The 17,082-nt window shown below is 42.6% G+C and overlaps 3 protein-coding genes across 5 annotated transcripts in view; 1 reads left to right on the top strand and 2 right to left on the bottom strand.

The window, feature by feature from the left end:
* Window positions 1–1,107, bottom strand: part of Dnhd1 (dynein heavy chain domain 1) — a 103,473-nt gene extending 102,366 nt beyond the window's left edge. The window contains exon 1 of the mRNA XM_034635264.2: window positions 1,061–1,107. Within this exon, the coding sequence (XP_034491155.2) occupies window positions 1,061–1,107 (47 nt within the window). The remainder of the gene's footprint in view (window positions 1–1,060) is intronic.
* Window positions 1,108–9,423: 8,316 nt separating this feature from the next.
* Timm10b (translocase of inner mitochondrial membrane 10B) lies at window positions 9,424–10,351 on the bottom strand. Its single transcript, XM_027919940.2, has 3 exons — window positions 10,271–10,351; window positions 9,977–10,072; window positions 9,424–9,789 (listed from the first exon to the last, which is right to left on the bottom strand). The coding sequence occupies exons 1-3, from the start codon at window positions 10,307–10,309 to the stop codon at window positions 9,613–9,615; spliced, it is 312 nt and encodes a 103-aa protein (XP_027775741.2). The 5' UTR covers window positions 10,310–10,351; the 3' UTR covers window positions 9,424–9,612.
* Window positions 10,352–10,487: 136 nt separating this feature from the next.
* Window positions 10,488–15,290, top strand: Arfip2 (ARF interacting protein 2). 3 transcript variants are annotated; one of them, XM_027919944.2, is made up of 8 exons: window positions 10,488–10,595; window positions 11,381–11,515; window positions 11,766–11,862; window positions 12,523–12,641; window positions 12,817–13,038; window positions 13,590–13,747; window positions 13,895–14,069; window positions 14,525–15,290. In XM_027919944.2, the coding sequence occupies exons 2-8, from the start codon at window positions 11,417–11,419 to the stop codon at window positions 14,678–14,680; spliced, it is 1,026 nt and encodes a 341-aa protein (XP_027775745.1). In that variant the 5' UTR covers window positions 10,488–10,595; window positions 11,381–11,416; the 3' UTR covers window positions 14,681–15,290. The 3 variants fall into 3 exon arrangements, with proteins under 3 accessions (XP_027775745.1, XP_027775746.1, XP_027775747.1); XM_027919945.2 differs by lacking the exon at window positions 10,488–10,595 and having other exon boundaries at window positions 11,433–11,515; window positions 11,658–11,862; XM_027919946.3 differs by lacking the exon at window positions 10,488–10,595 and having other exon boundaries at window positions 11,496–11,515; window positions 11,723–11,862.
* Window positions 15,291–17,082: the final 1,792 nt, after the last annotated feature.

Genomic DNA, 17,082 nt, shown 5'->3' on the forward strand with positions numbered 1-17,082 from the left:
TTTTTTCTATCATGTAACTGTTCAAGGGTAAGTACTCCAGGGCTATTATTTGTTCTGCCTTCTCCAAGAAAATAGTCCTTGTCTTCAAGGTCCAAGAGAATATACCACTATGTCTGCTGGGGCCCATCCCAACCAGTGAGATGAAGGGAAAGAGAAAAAAGGCATATTCTTTTCTAAAAGGGCTTAGCCAGGCAATTGCACCCATCACTCAATCACATGGCCATACTTAGGTGCAAGTAAAGCTACCAAATCTAATCTTTGTTTTCAGTGGTATATGCCCAAGTAAAATTTGGTGCTTCTATTAGTAAAGAAAGAAGGGGGAAGTGGATACTGGGAAATAACCATTAGCTTTTATGCCACTAGTAGAACAGTAAAAGCATGAATACTCTTCTTTCTACATGTTCTCAGGGCTTACTTCCTCAAGTCTCTGCTTAAATACTACCATATTAATGAGTTCTTCACTTACAACCCAGTGGAAACACTTTTCTCTATATCCTTATCTCCTTATCCTAAATTGTTTTTCCCCAGAGCACCTATTATCATCACATATAAATACTTATTTGCCTTCTGTCTATTTGCTCTGACTAGAAGCATAAGCTCTATAGTGGCAGAGATTGATTGCTCCTTGTTCTCTCCCCAATATCTAGTGCTAGGCACCATAAGTAGGCAATAAAAATATTTATGGAAAAATGCATAAATGCATAACAATCTTCATTAGTGATTAAGATAGACTATGGGGTCAGATTGCCTGAATTAAAATCCTATTTTCATACAGATAACCAATAAATATATGAAAAAATATCCCATATCTTTAGCCATCAGGAAAATGCAAATCAAAACTACACTGCAGTTCTATTTCACCCCAGTTAGAATAACTATCATTAAGAAACAAAAAACAAATACATAAACACATGTATGCTGGCAGGAATGTGGGAGGAAAAGCAACTCTGTTGGTGAGAATGTAAATTAGCAGATCTACTATGGAAAATCATATGAAGGTTCCTAAAAGACTAAAAATAGAGCTACCATAAATCCAGTTATACTATTTGTTGGTATATACCTGAAGGAATTGGACTCAGCATACAAAAGAGATGCCTGTACACCCATGTTTATCACTGCACTATTCACAATAGCCAACTTATAGAATCTGCCTAGATAACTGTCAGTGGGTGAATGGATATGAAAATGTGTATATACACAATGGAATATTATTCAGTCATAAAGAGGAACAAAATCATGTCACATGCAGGGAAAAAGATGGAACTTGTGTTAGTAAGCTTTTCATCACATTGACCAAAATACCCGACAAAAACAACATAGAGGGCTAGGGCTATAGCTCAGTGGTAGAGCACTTCCCTAGCATATGTGAGGCACTGGGTTCGATCCTCAGCACCACATAAGAATAAATAAAGGTATTGTGTCCATCTACAACTAAAAAATTACTTTAAAAAAAACAACTTAGAGGAGGAAAAGTTTATTTTGGTCTTATGGTTTCAGAGATTCAGCTGGCTAAGTCCATTGCTCTGGGCCCAAGATAAGGCAGAACAGCATGGAAGTAGGTGTGATGGAGAAGTTTCTCAGCTCATGGCAGCCAGGAAGCAAAGCAAATGAGAAGCCAGAGGACAAGATATAACCCAGGACACACCCCCAGTGACCTATTTCCTCTAGTTATGCTATACCTGCCTACAGTAATCACCGAGTAGTTCATTAAGATTATTAATGGATTAATTCACAGATGAGGTTAGAGCTCTCATAATCTAATCATTTCACCTCTGAACATTCCTGCATTAAGGATCATGCTTTCAAAACATGAGCTTTTCAGGGGACATTTCTAGATCTAAACCATAACAGAACTAGAGATGATCATATTAAGCAAAATAAGTCAATCTCAGACAAGTATCACAGTTTTTCTCATACACGGACTCTTACAAACAAAAACACATGAAAGTGAAAGAGGTATTTTTAGGGAAGGGAAAGAGGACTGAAGTAGGAGGAGAAGGATGGTAGTAGGGAGGGTGGTTATAATTAAAGCAAATGTATGTGTGAAATGTTACAAGGAAACACATTAATTTATTTAATATGTGCTAATAATTTTTAAAAATTATTATAGAAAACTGAAAAATTCTCATGCAGTTTTATGTCTTGGAAATGAAGATAATAGTAGTGTCTATCTTAAAGTTTCACTATAAGAATTATATGTTTTAATGTATATAAAATGCTTAGAATAGGCCTTGGTTGATAGACATTGATATTTTTGATATGTTTGGTTGTTGTTCATTTTGACAAAATGCTAAACAAGACAAAATAGGAGGGTTTAATTAGGGGATGAATGAGAGCACAGATAAGCCTCCTTAGGAAGGGCAAGGAAGAACCAAATCACAATAAGCCATAAAACTTAAGGCCTTAAACAATAGATGCTTTCCAGACAGACAAGGACAGAAGGGAACTCTTAGTAAACTTTGCTGAACCCAAGACTACCTAAATTTCTAATTGTTTCTTTTTTCTTTTGTCAATTCATTTTTCTATTCTGTGCAGACTATTTCAAATCTCCATTCTCTCATTTTCCATTTTCTTCTGCTTTATTCTCAGATGATAACTTTACCTCTTATAATAAAAATGATGCTGTATCAGTCAGGGTTCTACAGAGAAATAAGGTATTTGTATATATACAGAGATTTATTTAAGGAACTGGCTCACATGACTATGGGGGCTAGTGAACTCAAATTTGGTTGGGAAGGTCAGCATCCTGGACACTCAGAAGATAATTCTGCAGTTTTTAGGCAAAACTTCTTTTCTAGAAAACTTGAGTTTTGCTCTTAAGGCCTCAATGGGAATGGATAAGGCCAAACCACATCAAGGGTAATCTTTATTTAAATCAATTAATTGTAGAAACTGTAGATGTTAGCCACATCTATAAATAATTGCAAAGCAACACCTAGATTAATGCCAAATAACTATAGCCTAGCCAAGTTTCCACATAAAACTAGCCATCAAACAAGCTATTTAAAAGGAACTCTCAATCTTTCAATACCAAATCAAAAAACTACTTAAATTTGCTCTTAATTATTCCTTCCTCCTTCCTGTCACGAACTAGAGGTACTTCTATGTAAAACCAAATTATATGCCTATGCCTCTATTCACTCAACATATATTTACTAAGCATCAATTAGGTCAGGCACTATTAGGTGTTTGGTGATATCAGTGTAAAAAATAATAATGACAAATATTCCTAACTTATAGAGTTTATGTTCTAGTATGGAAGGCAGGTAATAAACAACAAACAAAATGAGTAACTATATAGTCTGTGAGAAGTGATAAATGCAATAGAAAAAAATACAGACCAGTTTAAGGAGGTCAGGAATGTCTGAGGGGAGTGTGGATTTCAATTTTAAATAGAAACATCAGAGCAAACTTTAACAAAAAGGTGACATCTGAACAAAGAAATGAAAAAAGGACAGCCTTTCCCCTTTTATCTGATTAATTTATCCTTTGGATCTCAGCTTCAAAATTGCCTCCTGAGAAAAGCTCTCCCTCATCCCACAAACAACACAAGTTTGTAATATCATGTTTCCATTACAATATACATTTCTTCTTAACATTTATCATGGTTATGACTACTATGCTAAGTTTCAAGAGAACAACCACGTCATTTATGTCATTCACTTATCTGCAGGGTTTAACCTAGTAAATGCAGTCATTCAATACGTGAAATATTTGAATATATGGATATGAGACACATCCAGAAAAAGAGAATCATGAAGTAGTATGATGTATAAGCACCAAATGAAGTGATCCTTTTATAACCAAGGATAAGAGAATCAAAAACTGAGGAAAGAGGGTTGAAGATGAGGCCAGAGACATCACCTATGAACAGATCAGAGAAAGCCTCAGTTGTGATGCTAAGGAGTATGAATGTCACAAAAGTCATCAAGTAGATCAGTATGATGATAACTTACATTTTAAATAATCACTCTTTGCTAGTGTTGAAAATTAATTGGTAGGTATCTACTGATAGCAATCATCTTCTTCATTAGAAACAAAATCCCCAGTTTTTAGCTGGGCAAATGACTGATAAGAATAAAGATTACATTTCCCAGCCTCCCATATAAACAAGAGATGACTACATGACAAATTTATGATGTACTACTTCCAAGTATATGTCTTTAAAAGGAGGGGGACATGCCTCTTTACCACCATTCCCTACCCCATTCTGTTCCTTGGAATGCTTATGTGATAAAGTTCCATCTTGGGTCCCAAGGATAAGGGTCATACCTCACACACAACCATCAGAAAGCTGTTAAGTAGCCTTATTCTCAGGTGATTGCAAAGTCATCATTTCAGCTTTGGACAACATTTTCATTTGAAAGAGAAAGTTTTGTCAGTCACTGTTATTTGAGTCTTTGTTACATTTAACTGAGATAAATCCTAACTAGTCAAAAGGTATCCAGACTCAAAGCAAAAAGTTATTAGGAGACTACTGCTATAATCTGTAATAAGAGCTGATGAATGTTTAAGGCATGATAATTGGGTTGGAAAGAAAGAAAAGTGTTCAAGAAACAATTAAGCAGAATTCTAGGATATAGAAATCAAGTAGAAACTAGAACAAGTGAATCGCTTTAGATGGAGCTGTGCAGGTGTTGGCTTGACTGTGCAAGAATAAAAGATACCATTCAAAGAGTTTTTTTCATGAAAAACATCTGTTAAGTTAAATTTGCAGGTCCACTTCTGTCTCTTCTGATAAAGTCTTTTTCTTGATTTTGTTAATAGTAAATGAGCTAGAAGAAGACTGAGAAATGATCATTCAACATGAATTTATTGAGCACAAATTATGTGCCAGGCTCTCTGATGAAGATATAATGTGACTAATATAGACATGGATTCCGTCCACATGAAGGATATAAACTGCTAAAAGTGCTACACACCCAAAGCATTATGGAATTAATGGAAGAATTATGGAAGCTGAAGTCTGGGAAGAGTTCATTCAATAAACAGGATTTGAACCAAGTTCTCAAGAATGAGTAGTACTTAAGTAGATCAAGGGGAAAAAATATTGCAAACCAGGAAACAATAAGTACAAAGCCTCTGAGATGCTGTAATACAGGACAGGCTAGATGAACTGAAGGCCAGCATGACTAGAATAAACAGGGAGAAAGTAAAATGTGATTCAAGTCAATTCAACAAGTAGGATTGATAATCCAATATTTGATAGTCACTGATAAACTTGGTGGCAAGCAGGGGCTGGATCATGCAAGGACTTCTGCGTCATAACTAGAATCCCAGTTTTTATTTTAATAATGGTTTTAAGCATCATTTTGTGCTCTGGTTGATGAGCACAGAATAGGTTGAAGAAGCACAAAAGCAGGCATGGGGACAAGCAACAACAGCCACAATCCCAGTGGGAGATTATGGTGAAGATGGAGAGAAACAGGCAGAATCAAGGGATTTTTACAAATGTAAACTGAAAGGAGTTGGCAGTTGAGTGATGGGATAAGAAAGAAGGATGTGCTTAAGTTTCTAGCTTCTAAAACTGGATGAGTACCAGGCATTGAAGGAAAGTTTATAAGGAAACATGTTGAATTTGGGATGTTTCTGAGACACTTAAGTAGAGATGTCAAGTAGCCTGAAGATCTGAGGGTCATCAGTAACTAAAGGTCAGAGTGGGGATGAAACTATCCTAAAAAAAAATTAGACTGAGAAAGAATAGAATCTACAGAAAATTTTAGGTTTAAATGCTAGAACGATGGTGAGCCTTCTAAGGAGGCTAAGAAGCTATGGTCAAAGAGGTAGTAGTAAAATCATCAAAGTGGAAACACAGGCACCAATGGAAGTACGAATGATAATGAACTAGCACAGCACTAAACTGCCAGGCCCGGTAACACATGCCTGAAATTCCAGCTACTCAGGAGCCTAAAACAATAAGGTGGCAAGTTCAAGGCCAGCTGGAACAAATTAGTGAGACTCTCAAAATAAAAAAATAAAAAAGGGCTGGTGATGATGCAGTCCAGTGATAGCCCCTGAGTTCAATCCCCAGTATAGAAAGAAAGAAAGAGGCACTAAAATACCACTGAGAAGAAAGCTGAGGACTAGGAAATAACTACTGATCCAGGTCATCACCAAGGTGACCTTAATAAGAACTATTTCAATAGAGTAAGAGTTGTAGAATTCAAAATGAACTGAGTTGAGGAATGGGAATGACAGTGACATTAAGATGAAAAGTGAATGTATTCAACAGTTTTTGAGAGGTTTAGGTTTAAAAGTAGAAAGATAAGACGGTGAGTGGAGAGAAAACGAAGTAGGATGGTTTAACAGGGGAGTTTCAGCAGATTTAAACACTGATAAAAATATGGGATATAGTTCAGTTGGTAGAGTGCTTGCCTCAAGTGCATAAAGCTCTGGGTTCAATCCTCAGCACCCCCCCCCCAAAAAAAATAGAATATAGTAAAGGAGGAAGTTAGAGACCCTCAAAAAAGAAAAGACCAGCATTCAGAGCACAAGAATAGGCACTGACATTAGATGAAAGGAATTCTTGCTGTTTAGACAGAAGGGTAAGAGACTGGTGCAGATATATATGGGCTAATAAATGGTGGAATGTTGAGGAAGTTACCAACAGACAGCTTCTAATTTTCTGAAGAAATAGGGTGAAGAGCAGAAAGAGAAAAGAATGATGGGGCACTGTCTAAAAATATTGGTTGAAATAGTCATTGCAGGCAGCAAGAAGCAGCAGAAAAATCTAGTGGGATTATAGGAGCTGAGATGAAAAGCAAAGAAATTCAGCCAAAATGCAAGAAAACCACTCGAGTTTAAGCTGGCTGGAAATCTAAAGGAAAGTAATAATGGAAAAAAAACAATGGCCTAAATGCTACAGAGAAATCAAACAATGAGAGTAGAGGCAATGTTTCAATAAACAAAGTAGAAGGAATATGGTCAATGAATAAGATGCAATAGTGTTCTGAAGATGTAGTAATCAAGATACAACTAAGGGAGGCATGGCTTAGAGTGGAAATCATTAAATTGGATCAAGGAATTAAAAGACCTAAATACCAAATGGATTGCCTATGTAAACATTAAAGTATCACGGAGTGGATAGGAAGATCAAAGACTAGCAATTTAGAAGAAAATAGCAGGAGTAGTAGATAATGAGTGGTAGAACAAGCAATAACAAGAGTATTGTAAGAATGAACACCTTCAAAGATAAGAGTAAGATTTTTGCCAAGGAGGGGGCAGTTAAGTTCTGAAGACAATGACAGGAACACTAACTCTGTCTCTGACGTTTGGGATAATGTAAAATATAGGTCAAAGTTTATTCCTGTATATTGTGCTTGAAACATTACATTGTTCTCACTCTGCCAATGGCTATCACTTTATGGCAAGACCCAAGGAAGATCAGTTGACTATGGAAGGTGGAGTCACAGAAAAAAGATTTTTCTCCTAATGTATTTATAAACAGAGAGGAAAAAGCCAAGATAGAAAAAACTGGAAATTTAAGTAAGGGATTGATGGGTCAGGTTGAGGCACACCTGTTTTTCCATATCTTGAGACAAACTAGGTTCAAATGAGATTGCAGATAAAAGCTCTGGCAGTTCAAAAACACAGGGAGAAACAGATTTGTTTTCCTAGTCTTTCTTCAGCAATTACTAATTATGTCACATGGAAAGGAAACATAATTCACAATGGAGGTTCACTATAACAATACACACAAATGTTGATGTGGAATTCTCCCACCGGCAACACAGTATCCTGTCTCCATTCTGATACTGGGAGTTGAGAGCTTCACAAGCTGTTTTCCCTACATTTATGCTTCCCAAGGACAGAATTTTATTGGGTAGACATGAAATCACTTGGCAATGAATTTCCTGATCAGCAACTTTTACCTTCCTAATTAACTTTTCTATATAAAAAATAGCTCAAAGGGGCAAAACAAAAAGCTAAAAAAGCCTCTTTCTCAAGTAACTGTGTATAAGATGAACTTCTGATACATTCCGAATTCTTGCTTCTCCTGTATTAAATGGAGATACCTTCTGCAGTTTTGTTGTTAAAATTAAACATCATGTCTACTAACTTCAGAACCAGTACAAATAGGTATGCAATAGATATGATTTTTGAGAGGCAGCCTAATGTAGTAAAAAAAAAAAAAAAAAAAAAAAATGGACTTTTAAAAATCACATCTGCATTTTAATATAGGGTCTGCTTCTTCAAAATTTCAGCTTTCTGATCTGTGGATGTAAAAGAACATCTGCTTTGTAGGTGACTGAAAGTTTTTTTAATTGTGAGAACCAATGTCTAGGAGCTTTAATTCCTGTTTTTTTTTAAAAAAAAGGAAAGAAAAATGAAACACTAATCACTTTGTAGGGATAGTTAAGAGAGTAGTGTGCAATTAAAGAGAGCAGTGAAATTATAATATAACTGTCATGGTGATTAGAGGAGGGAATGGACCAGTATCCCATGAAGGGTTGCATGTTAGTAGTGACAGCTTTGTTGAGGTTGGAAACCTTAACTGTTCATTAGCATTTATTATATAACTGTTTTTCTCTAGCAGTTTGAATGGAGAAATAGAAAACAGAATCACACAAAAAGGAGGTTCAGGGTGCCAAGAAACAGGGGTGGAGTAATAAGACCCTCAGACTGCTAAATATAGTAGTACACTACACAAAGAAAAGGACAATAATGGAAAGGCTGAAATTAAAAGTTATAGAATAGGTACAGGGAGAACAATATAGGTTAGAAGTGGAAAGCTGGATTTAGGATATTTTAAGTAAGCAGTGAAACATTAAGGTATCATTAATTAGATCCCACAGATTTCACTTTGTCCTTTTTCACAATTTATTTCTCCTGTTTCTCTTCCTAAATTTTGTACTGTAGTTTTCCACTTCCAAATGCCCCTGAAGATAAAAACTCAGACCTTTCTTTACCTAAAAGTTTTACTAGTAATCCTGGGAAGATATACTATGAAAGTAACAAGCAGGGGAAATGGTTGAAATTATAGAATGTCCCCAAATTCCTACAGGTTTCAGCTCTGTTCTATGGCCACTGACTTCCTAGGAAGCTGAACCTAAAAGCCTCTTTTTTTTTTTGGAACACTGTTGTTCTTAGATACTGTCTTTCTCTAGATCCAAAAGAATTCTTTTTTATAAAACAAAGTCCAGGAAAAAGTTATAAGCCAATATATACTCAGCCATTTAAGTTAGACTCAAGAACAGACAAAAAAAGAGCGATCATATGAGTAGGAACCAACTTTCTATTGCTATTACTAACCTTAAAATTGTGTCCACATACCCTATTTTACCCAAATGCCTGAGAATGCGGATATTTTCCTCCTACATATAGAAGGCAATTTCTCAGCTGCCAGGGCTAAAGCCAGCAGATATACACTAAATGAACAAAGATGGTACTAATACAGTGGACTAAGGTTCTCTGCCCAGAATATAAACCAAACAGAATAAAGAACAGGTTTATTGGCTCCAGAAGGAAAAACAAACACACAAACAAAAACCAGTACCCAACTTTCAGATAAACCCCTCAATCTCTCTGTACAAGCTTCATCAAGCCCAAAGTCTACTGAGTCCTTCAATCTGAGGATCCATCCAGCACCTTCTCTCCTGGGGTTGGAGATGGCTAGCTGCCTGATGACGAGACTCTGGGCTGTTCTGCAGTAACACCCGGCACAGCTGAGGAAGCCTCGTAGTCTGCGATGCGGCGCTGTACCAGAGCAGGCATGAGCTGCACGTAAGCAGCCATGAGGCGGTGGTTGGAATGGATCAGCTTCCCAGCGCAGCTATGCAGGCAAGCCTCCTGGAAAGACAAGATGCAAATAGAAGCCAGAGATGTCCTATCAAGCCCTCCTCCTCCTTCCCCATCTCCAATCTCGGGGTGAGGTCACGGAAAAGCCATGGTCAGAGGAAGGGTAATGGGGAGAGGTGCGGCGAGCACTCCATCGTTAACTGTGAGACTCGAGGGAAACCTCTCTACAGTTCCCCACCTCCTCAGCGTCCAGAGCTCGGTGGTGCAGGCTGGGCACACAGCGCTGAAAGCAGAGTTCTGTCATCCGATTGTAAACCAACAGGAAGTCTCGCAACTGGGAGAAAAGGGGGCCAAGAAGTCAGCGAGAAGGGCCTCCACCGCAACTCAAAGCCCCGCCGCCCAGGTTTCCCAGGACCGCGCACCACGGCCGGCTATTTCCAGCCCTCAAATCCCTGGCTCTTTGGGGGTTCTTGAGATGCAGACAGGGAAATGAATGAACGTCCGGTCCCGAAGCAACTTAAGTCTCACTCACGTTCCTCAGTTGTTGCTGCTGCTGCTGCTGCTGCTCCATCACGCCTCCGGAGCTAGCTACGCAACTTCCGTTACAGCGTCCCGGTTCCGCCCCGGAAGTAATCTCTCGCCTCTCCCCGAGGACTTGGCCCCAGGTTCGCCCCGCCTATGGCTTCAACGTCATTTCCGCCCTTATAATCTGCGACGTGGCCGGCTTCTTCTGCCCAGAGAGGACGTCACTTCCTTCGAGTCCCTGACCTGCTGCTAGAATCGCGACGGGAACTGGAACCTGAGGTCCCCGCACGGCCCGGGCCTGGCGCCCTGAGGGGAAAAGCGTCCCGGCCCAGGTGAGAGGGACATACTTTGGAGAAGGGAAATTGAACGCACAAACCTGTCCTGAAGGCAAGATTCTCATAAGCCCTGGGCAATGATGAGGACACACCTGATGCCCAGGTGTATGGGGTGGGGGGGGAAGCAGGGACTCGCACACCTGGAAGACATAACTGACTTTGAAAGGGATTGCGTGTGTCTTGGGAAAGAGAGGCTTTTAGCAGACATCAGGAACATACATCAACTGAATCAATTAAGGCCTTGGGGGGAGGGCCCGAGGAAGAGGAGGTGCATGAGATGGAGGAGGGGGAGACCACCTGAAGGAAGGGGAAAAGAACACCAAGAGATGTGAAGGGCCACGCATTGGAGAACATACCAGCATGGGGATGAGCACCCGAGGCCCAGAAAGGGGTTGTCTCCTGATGGGAGCAAACACACCTGTGTGGGGATAAGTTCCAAGAGAGCACAGACTTTCTCTTGTTCACTGCTGTATTTCCCATTGCCTCAGTACCTGACACGTCCTGGTCTCTCAGTACACATCTGTTGAATGAGCGAATGCATGAATAATTACTAAAAGTGAGGTTGAATGTTGTGAGAAGACACCTGAGGCTTGGGCATGCATGTATAACAGTTTATAAACTTTGGAGGGGAAAAGTACATGTCCCTGACAAAAGAAGTGGTAGCTCAACCCCAGGAACATTCAATTCCTGGGACAACTTCTGAAACCTCAGAAATGGCAAGGGAGGCTCTGTCTTCTGAAGTGCTGGCCAGTTTCCACAATTGTCTGTGTTGGGCTTTGCAGGGTGCTGGGGTGGAAACTCCAGTCCCTTCCCTAGCCATGACGGACGGGATCCTAGGGAAGGCAGCCACAATGGAGATCCCCATCCATGGGAATGGTGAAGCTGGGCAGCTTCCTGAAGATGACGGGCTGGAGCAGGTGCTTCTGTTTGATTATTCCAATTGTTTCAATTTAGGGGTCCCAATTTATAAATTCTGAGTTCTCACTCCCATTCCTGTAGCTTTCCCCTAACTTATCTTACTCCATTCTTTTTACAAATCTTCATTCTGATTCTGTGCAGAATATCCTTGTGTACTCTCTCTGATGCTTCAGTCTAAGCTTGTTCCCACCCCCAAGATGTTTCAGCTGCCCCTATGTTCCTGAAGCCCACCTCTTCTCTGGCCTATAGGACCTCCAGCAGGTGATGGTGTCAGGACCCAACCTCAATGAAACTAGCATTGTGTCTGGTGGCTATGGGGGCTCTGGTGATGGACTCATCCCCACAGGTATGAATGATTAGAGATAGGAAGCTTCAGTGGAGAGGGGAAACTGGAATGGCTTGGAGCAGCATAGGATTAATTTAGTAAAGTTTGAGATTTGGGGAATTTCTGCTTATATAAACCCCATGAACTCTCCTCAGCCCAAGGCCAGCTTCTGTGGTTAACCATTTGCTTCCCACTTACCATTTAGTCCCTAAGATGGCTCATTTTTCCTTTTATCACCACTACCACGACCACCTGAGCCAAGTTAATACCTCTGCTTCCCAGGAATTCCCCTCTGGAGCTTGAGACTGAATCAAAACTTTGTGAGACTTCTCAAGAGTTTTACTTTGGAATTTAAAGTTTAAAGGAACAGACAACCCTGATTCTCACAGGTTTCCTGTTATTGGGACCCACCATCCTTGACCCCACTCCATCCCCAAATTTAGCATATTTTATTTCCTCTGCCCCTGTGTACCATTACCCCCAACCCCACCTCAAAGAGGCCAAGTATATATTGGGATTTGATTTTAGAGCACAAAGTTTCTTTCTCCTAGTTATCAAGAGACTCCAATTGTCTCCCTTCAGGAAAGTCATTTTCATATGGTGGGAGGGAAGTATAAGTGGGCCACAGAGGAATCTGCTTATATCTGAGAGAGGCTGGTGTCAGAGAACTTGGTCCTTTAGGGTCTGGCCGCCATCCATCTCACAGTACCACGCCTGCTGGCCCTGGAGATGAGGTGGCTCGGGGCATCGCTGGAGAGAAGTTTGACATTGTCAAGAAATGGGGCATCAACACATATAAGGTGGGAATGAAGCACCTCACCCTTCTCCCCCCGGGTACCTTTTTTCCTTTCCCCCAGGTCCTAATATCCCATCTATGGCTGAGACTAAGAGATGGGAGGTGCTGGAGTAGGTACCTATTGGGGGCAGGATCTATGGTCTCTGACCCATTACCCCATCTCCCCATTTTCCAATCAGTGCACAAAACAGCTGTTATCAGAGCGATTTGGCCGGGGCTCCCGGACTGTGGACCTGGAGCTAGAGCTGCAGATTGAGTTGCTGCGTGAGACGAAGCGCAAGTATGAAAGTGTCCTGCAATTGGGTCGGGCACTGACAGCCCACCTCTACAGTCTGCTGCAGACTCAGCATGCACTAGGTGACGCCTTTGCTGACCTCAGCCAGAAGTCCCCAGAGCTTCAGGTGCCTCAGCCAGAGGGAAGAGGTTGTTGGGGAGGGGAAAAAGGCCCGGGCCCTTCCAGGCAGTCACTTCTCAGCCTCCCTCCCTCCCTCCTACAGCCCACAGGGAGAACCCCTCCAGGGTGGTCCCAGCCCTGCCCCCAGCAGCACTCACCTGTGGAGGCAGCCTAAGGGTTTGTACAGAGGTCCAGAAGTTGGAGGGAGTGGTGACAAGGGAGGGGGCACACTAGGTGTCTCACAAATAACCTTTTATGTTGTCAAGAATACATTTAGTATTTGACCTAATCACAGCCCCTCCCCTGCCTGCTGCACTGGCTCTCCCTGTTTCAGTCTTGTGAATGTATCTGAGAACCCCCACACCCCACATTTCTACCCCAGGCATCCCAAGGGTTGCCTTACTAATTTTCTAGCTAAGAGAGCCTTACTAGAGGCAGTTCTTGATTGCTAACAATTTTGATGGCTGTTTCCTCTGCGGGAAGGAGGGAAAAAGGGGTTTATAGTTTCAGTCTAGTAGGGACTGTTACTGAAGGTCTGTCCCTCCCTTCTGCCCTCAGGAGGAATTTGGATACAATGCAGAGACTCAGAAGCTGCTGTGCAAGAATGGGGAGACACTTCTAGGGGCTGTGAACTTCTTTGTTTCTAGCATCAACACTTTGGTCACCAAGACCATGGAAGACACACTCATGACTGTCAAACAGTATGAGGCTGCCAGGTGTGGGCACTGGCAGGGCCTAAGGTTTGGGTAGTTGGCTGGCATGGGTGGAAGTTTGGGCACTAGGGGCATAAGAATTCAGGAAGGAAAGGCAAGCAGTGTTTAAAACAACAGGGTGGAGATCAGCCTTTATCACCCCCTCCCCAGGCTGGAATATGATGCCTACCGAACAGACTTAGAGGAGCTGAGCCTAGGTCCCCGGGATGCAGGGACACGTGGTCGACTTGAGAGCGCCCAGGCCACTTTCCAGGCCCATCGGGACAAGTATGAGAAGCTTCGGGGAGATGTGGCTATCAAGCTCAAGTTCCTGGAAGAAAACAAGGTGCCAACCCCATTCCCTTGATCCTAGACCACCTTCCCATCTGACAGTAACCTTCCCCTCTGACCCTCCCTGTTGTTGGATGGGGAGATGCACCCTGGCTAAGGGAGAGGGATGATTCCCCAGCCCCTCAACTCTTGAGCCTTTTCAGGTCACCCTCCTTCTAATTGCTGTCCTTCTTCTGTTGGAGGATTTGGCTGCTTGTCCCAAGAACATAACTAGGAAAAAAATCACCCCCTGAGCTGGGATACCAGGACCTTAAACCTAACAAATCAAGTCAGGTTTCTTCCATCAGATTGACCCTTCTCCTTTGACTCCCTGGGTGGAGTTCACTCCCCATCCCAAAAGCACCATCAGAGCAGAGTCCATGTGCCCCTGGTCTCTAGCCAGGCTCAGGCTCATAGCCCCTCAAGAAGGGCGCCTGAGTCCAGCCTTAGCTGAACCTGCTGGACCCCCAGATCAAGGTGATGCACAAGCAGCTGCTGCTCTTCCACAATGCTGTGTCCGCCTACTTTGCTGGGAACCAGAAACAACTGGAGCAGACCCTGCAGCAGTTCAACATCAAGCTGCGGCCTCCAGGAGCTGAGAAGCCCTCCTGGCTAGAGGAGCAGTGAGCTGCTCCCAGCCCGACTTGGCTATCAAGAAGGACATTGGGAGGGGCAGCCCAGGGTGGAGGAGTTGGACATGGGACATCCTTTGCCACTTGCTCTCTGGCTTGGGCTCCCTTTCCCTGGCTGGGATTTGACACCAGTTTTGCCCATCCTGCTGTGGTATGAAGAGGGCCTGTAGGCCTAGAAGCTGCTGCCCAGTCCTTTATCTTCCTGGTCACTGGGTTTCATTCCCAGATCTTTTCCTTCCACTCCACAGCCAAAGGCTATGACAAAACCACTCCCTGGCCAATGGCATCACTCCTCAGGCCTATCCCCAGCTCTCGGGGTGTGCCCCTTGACCAATGACAGAGCCTAATAAGGCCCTGTCAGCCAATGGCAGCTCTTCTTGGGCTCCCCTGGGCCAATAATGTTGCCTCCAATACCCTTTGTCCCTTCTCTATGCGTGTCCATTGCAGAGAAGGGGACTGGGACCAAAGGAGTGGGGATAGTGGGGAGCCCCACTTCTGGCTCTGTGTCCGAATGGGCCTCCCCTCACCCACCCACCCAGTTTAATTGTGCTTAGAGCCCAGGAAGATTGGGATCTAGCACTAGGAATAAACCTTTCATAAAAGCAGGCCCAGTGAGGTCAATTTGTGGTGGGGGGGGGGGGGACTGTAGGAGGGTGGGCTGGGTGGAGAAATGTTCAGTCTAATCATATACCTACATCCTATGAATCCAAAAAAGTTATGGCCAGAAAGTAAAGTCACAGGTTTCAGAAACAGTCTGAAGATTCTGATCTCCCTCAGCCCCAACTGGAGCCACAGCTTTATTTTGCCCTTCAGGTCAGCACCAAAACAGCTATGCTCCTCTGGAACATAGGGTCCAGAGGAGTTTGGGCTTGCTGATCTACACGATGCATTCAATCACAAAGCAAACATTTACTGAGTGCTTTTATTTGCCAGGCATTGCATTAGGCCCTGGGGAAATATCAGTGAATAAAACATGGTCCCTACTCACAGTGCTTACAGCCTAATGAAGAATAGAGACAAGTAACTAGGCAACTACAAAAGAGTGAGAAGTACTAGGGTACAGAAATACAGGGCTTGCTTGGGAGTGAATGGGCATCTAACTTAGACTGGGGCAGAGATAGGCAAGTCCACTTGAAAAGCTAAGACCTGAAGAGTTGACTAGATGACAGGCAGAGAGGCCAATATATATGAAGGCTGAGTAGGGTTCCAATTCCGGAATGAAAAGTGGAAGAGGGCATGGAGAAAGGGATCTGTGAAACCTTCTAAGTAGAGGTTTGACAATTTGGGGGACTTTAGGGTTGAGAAAATAGTCCAAGGGGGGCCTAAAATAGTGTGGTACAGTCTTCAATTTCTTCATCTTGGATTGCTGGGGACCCTATTCCCGAACTCTAAACATGAACAACCCCTTAGGCTCTTCACAAGAACTGGATCACTCCTGTGCTGGTTGCTGGAACTCAAAACTTGAAAGACTGAGGCAGTTTCCATGATCCTTGCTGCACTCAGGTGTTGAGCCCAAATTTGAGCCTTAAGTCACAAGAAAGCTTCCCAACAGCTCTAGTTTAGTTGGGGTCTAGGTGTCACTACTTCTATTGCCCCTTGGCCAAAGAAAGCTCCAGAATTTTCAACATTCCCCCGCTATGGAGGGGTGGAGAAAGGGAACAACCCAGTCAGCAGATTCTTATAGTGCGGGGCTTCACAGGAGCCTAATTGTCATGGATACTGCAGTTCCCAGGCAGACTTCCTGGGGTTTGGTTGGTCTAAAGTTATCTGACTGGAGCTTGATTATTGAGGCAGTGGGCATTTTGGGGGCCACTGAGGTTCTTTCAGTATAAGGGCACTGAGTTTCAAATGACTCGCCGTAGTGCCCAAATCCTTGTTCCACCAGTTTCTGAGTGATTAGAGTTAATGCCTTGGGGAGCCACAGTCCTGTTCCTTCGGTTGTAAACCGGGCCAAATAAAAGAAGCTATCTATTACGGTTATGAGTATTAAATGAGGTAATGTATGTAAAGTGATTAGTTCTGTGTCTAGTACATAATAAGCACTAAATCCCTGTTTTAATTTTTTATTATTTCCCATCTGGACTGCTTTTCTATAATGCAATGACTGTGAGAACAATTCTGGGTCTTTGGTGTGAGGAAGGGAGTCGCTGGATGGTCTGAACCATAATTTCCTTACAAGGGGGCTCCTGAGGCAACTAGTCTCACCTATCTATACTGTGAATCCCTTTTCCCAGGGCTTTGAGTATTGCCTTTCTCCGCCCAGAGTTCGTGCAGAGGTACAGAAGATCCCTGCTCTCAGCAGAAACCAAACTAGCAAATTCATAGGCACCCCCCAACCTCCAAGAAATCCAGGAGACAGCCAGGGCGGGTTCCCAGAGTTCGAAATCCCTGCTAATC

This window comes from Marmota flaviventris, chromosome 9, assembly GCF_047511675.1.
Source record: "Marmota flaviventris isolate mMarFla1 chromosome 9, mMarFla1.hap1, whole genome shotgun sequence".
Lineage (NCBI taxonomy): Eukaryota > Metazoa > Chordata > Mammalia > Rodentia > Sciuridae > Marmota > Marmota flaviventris.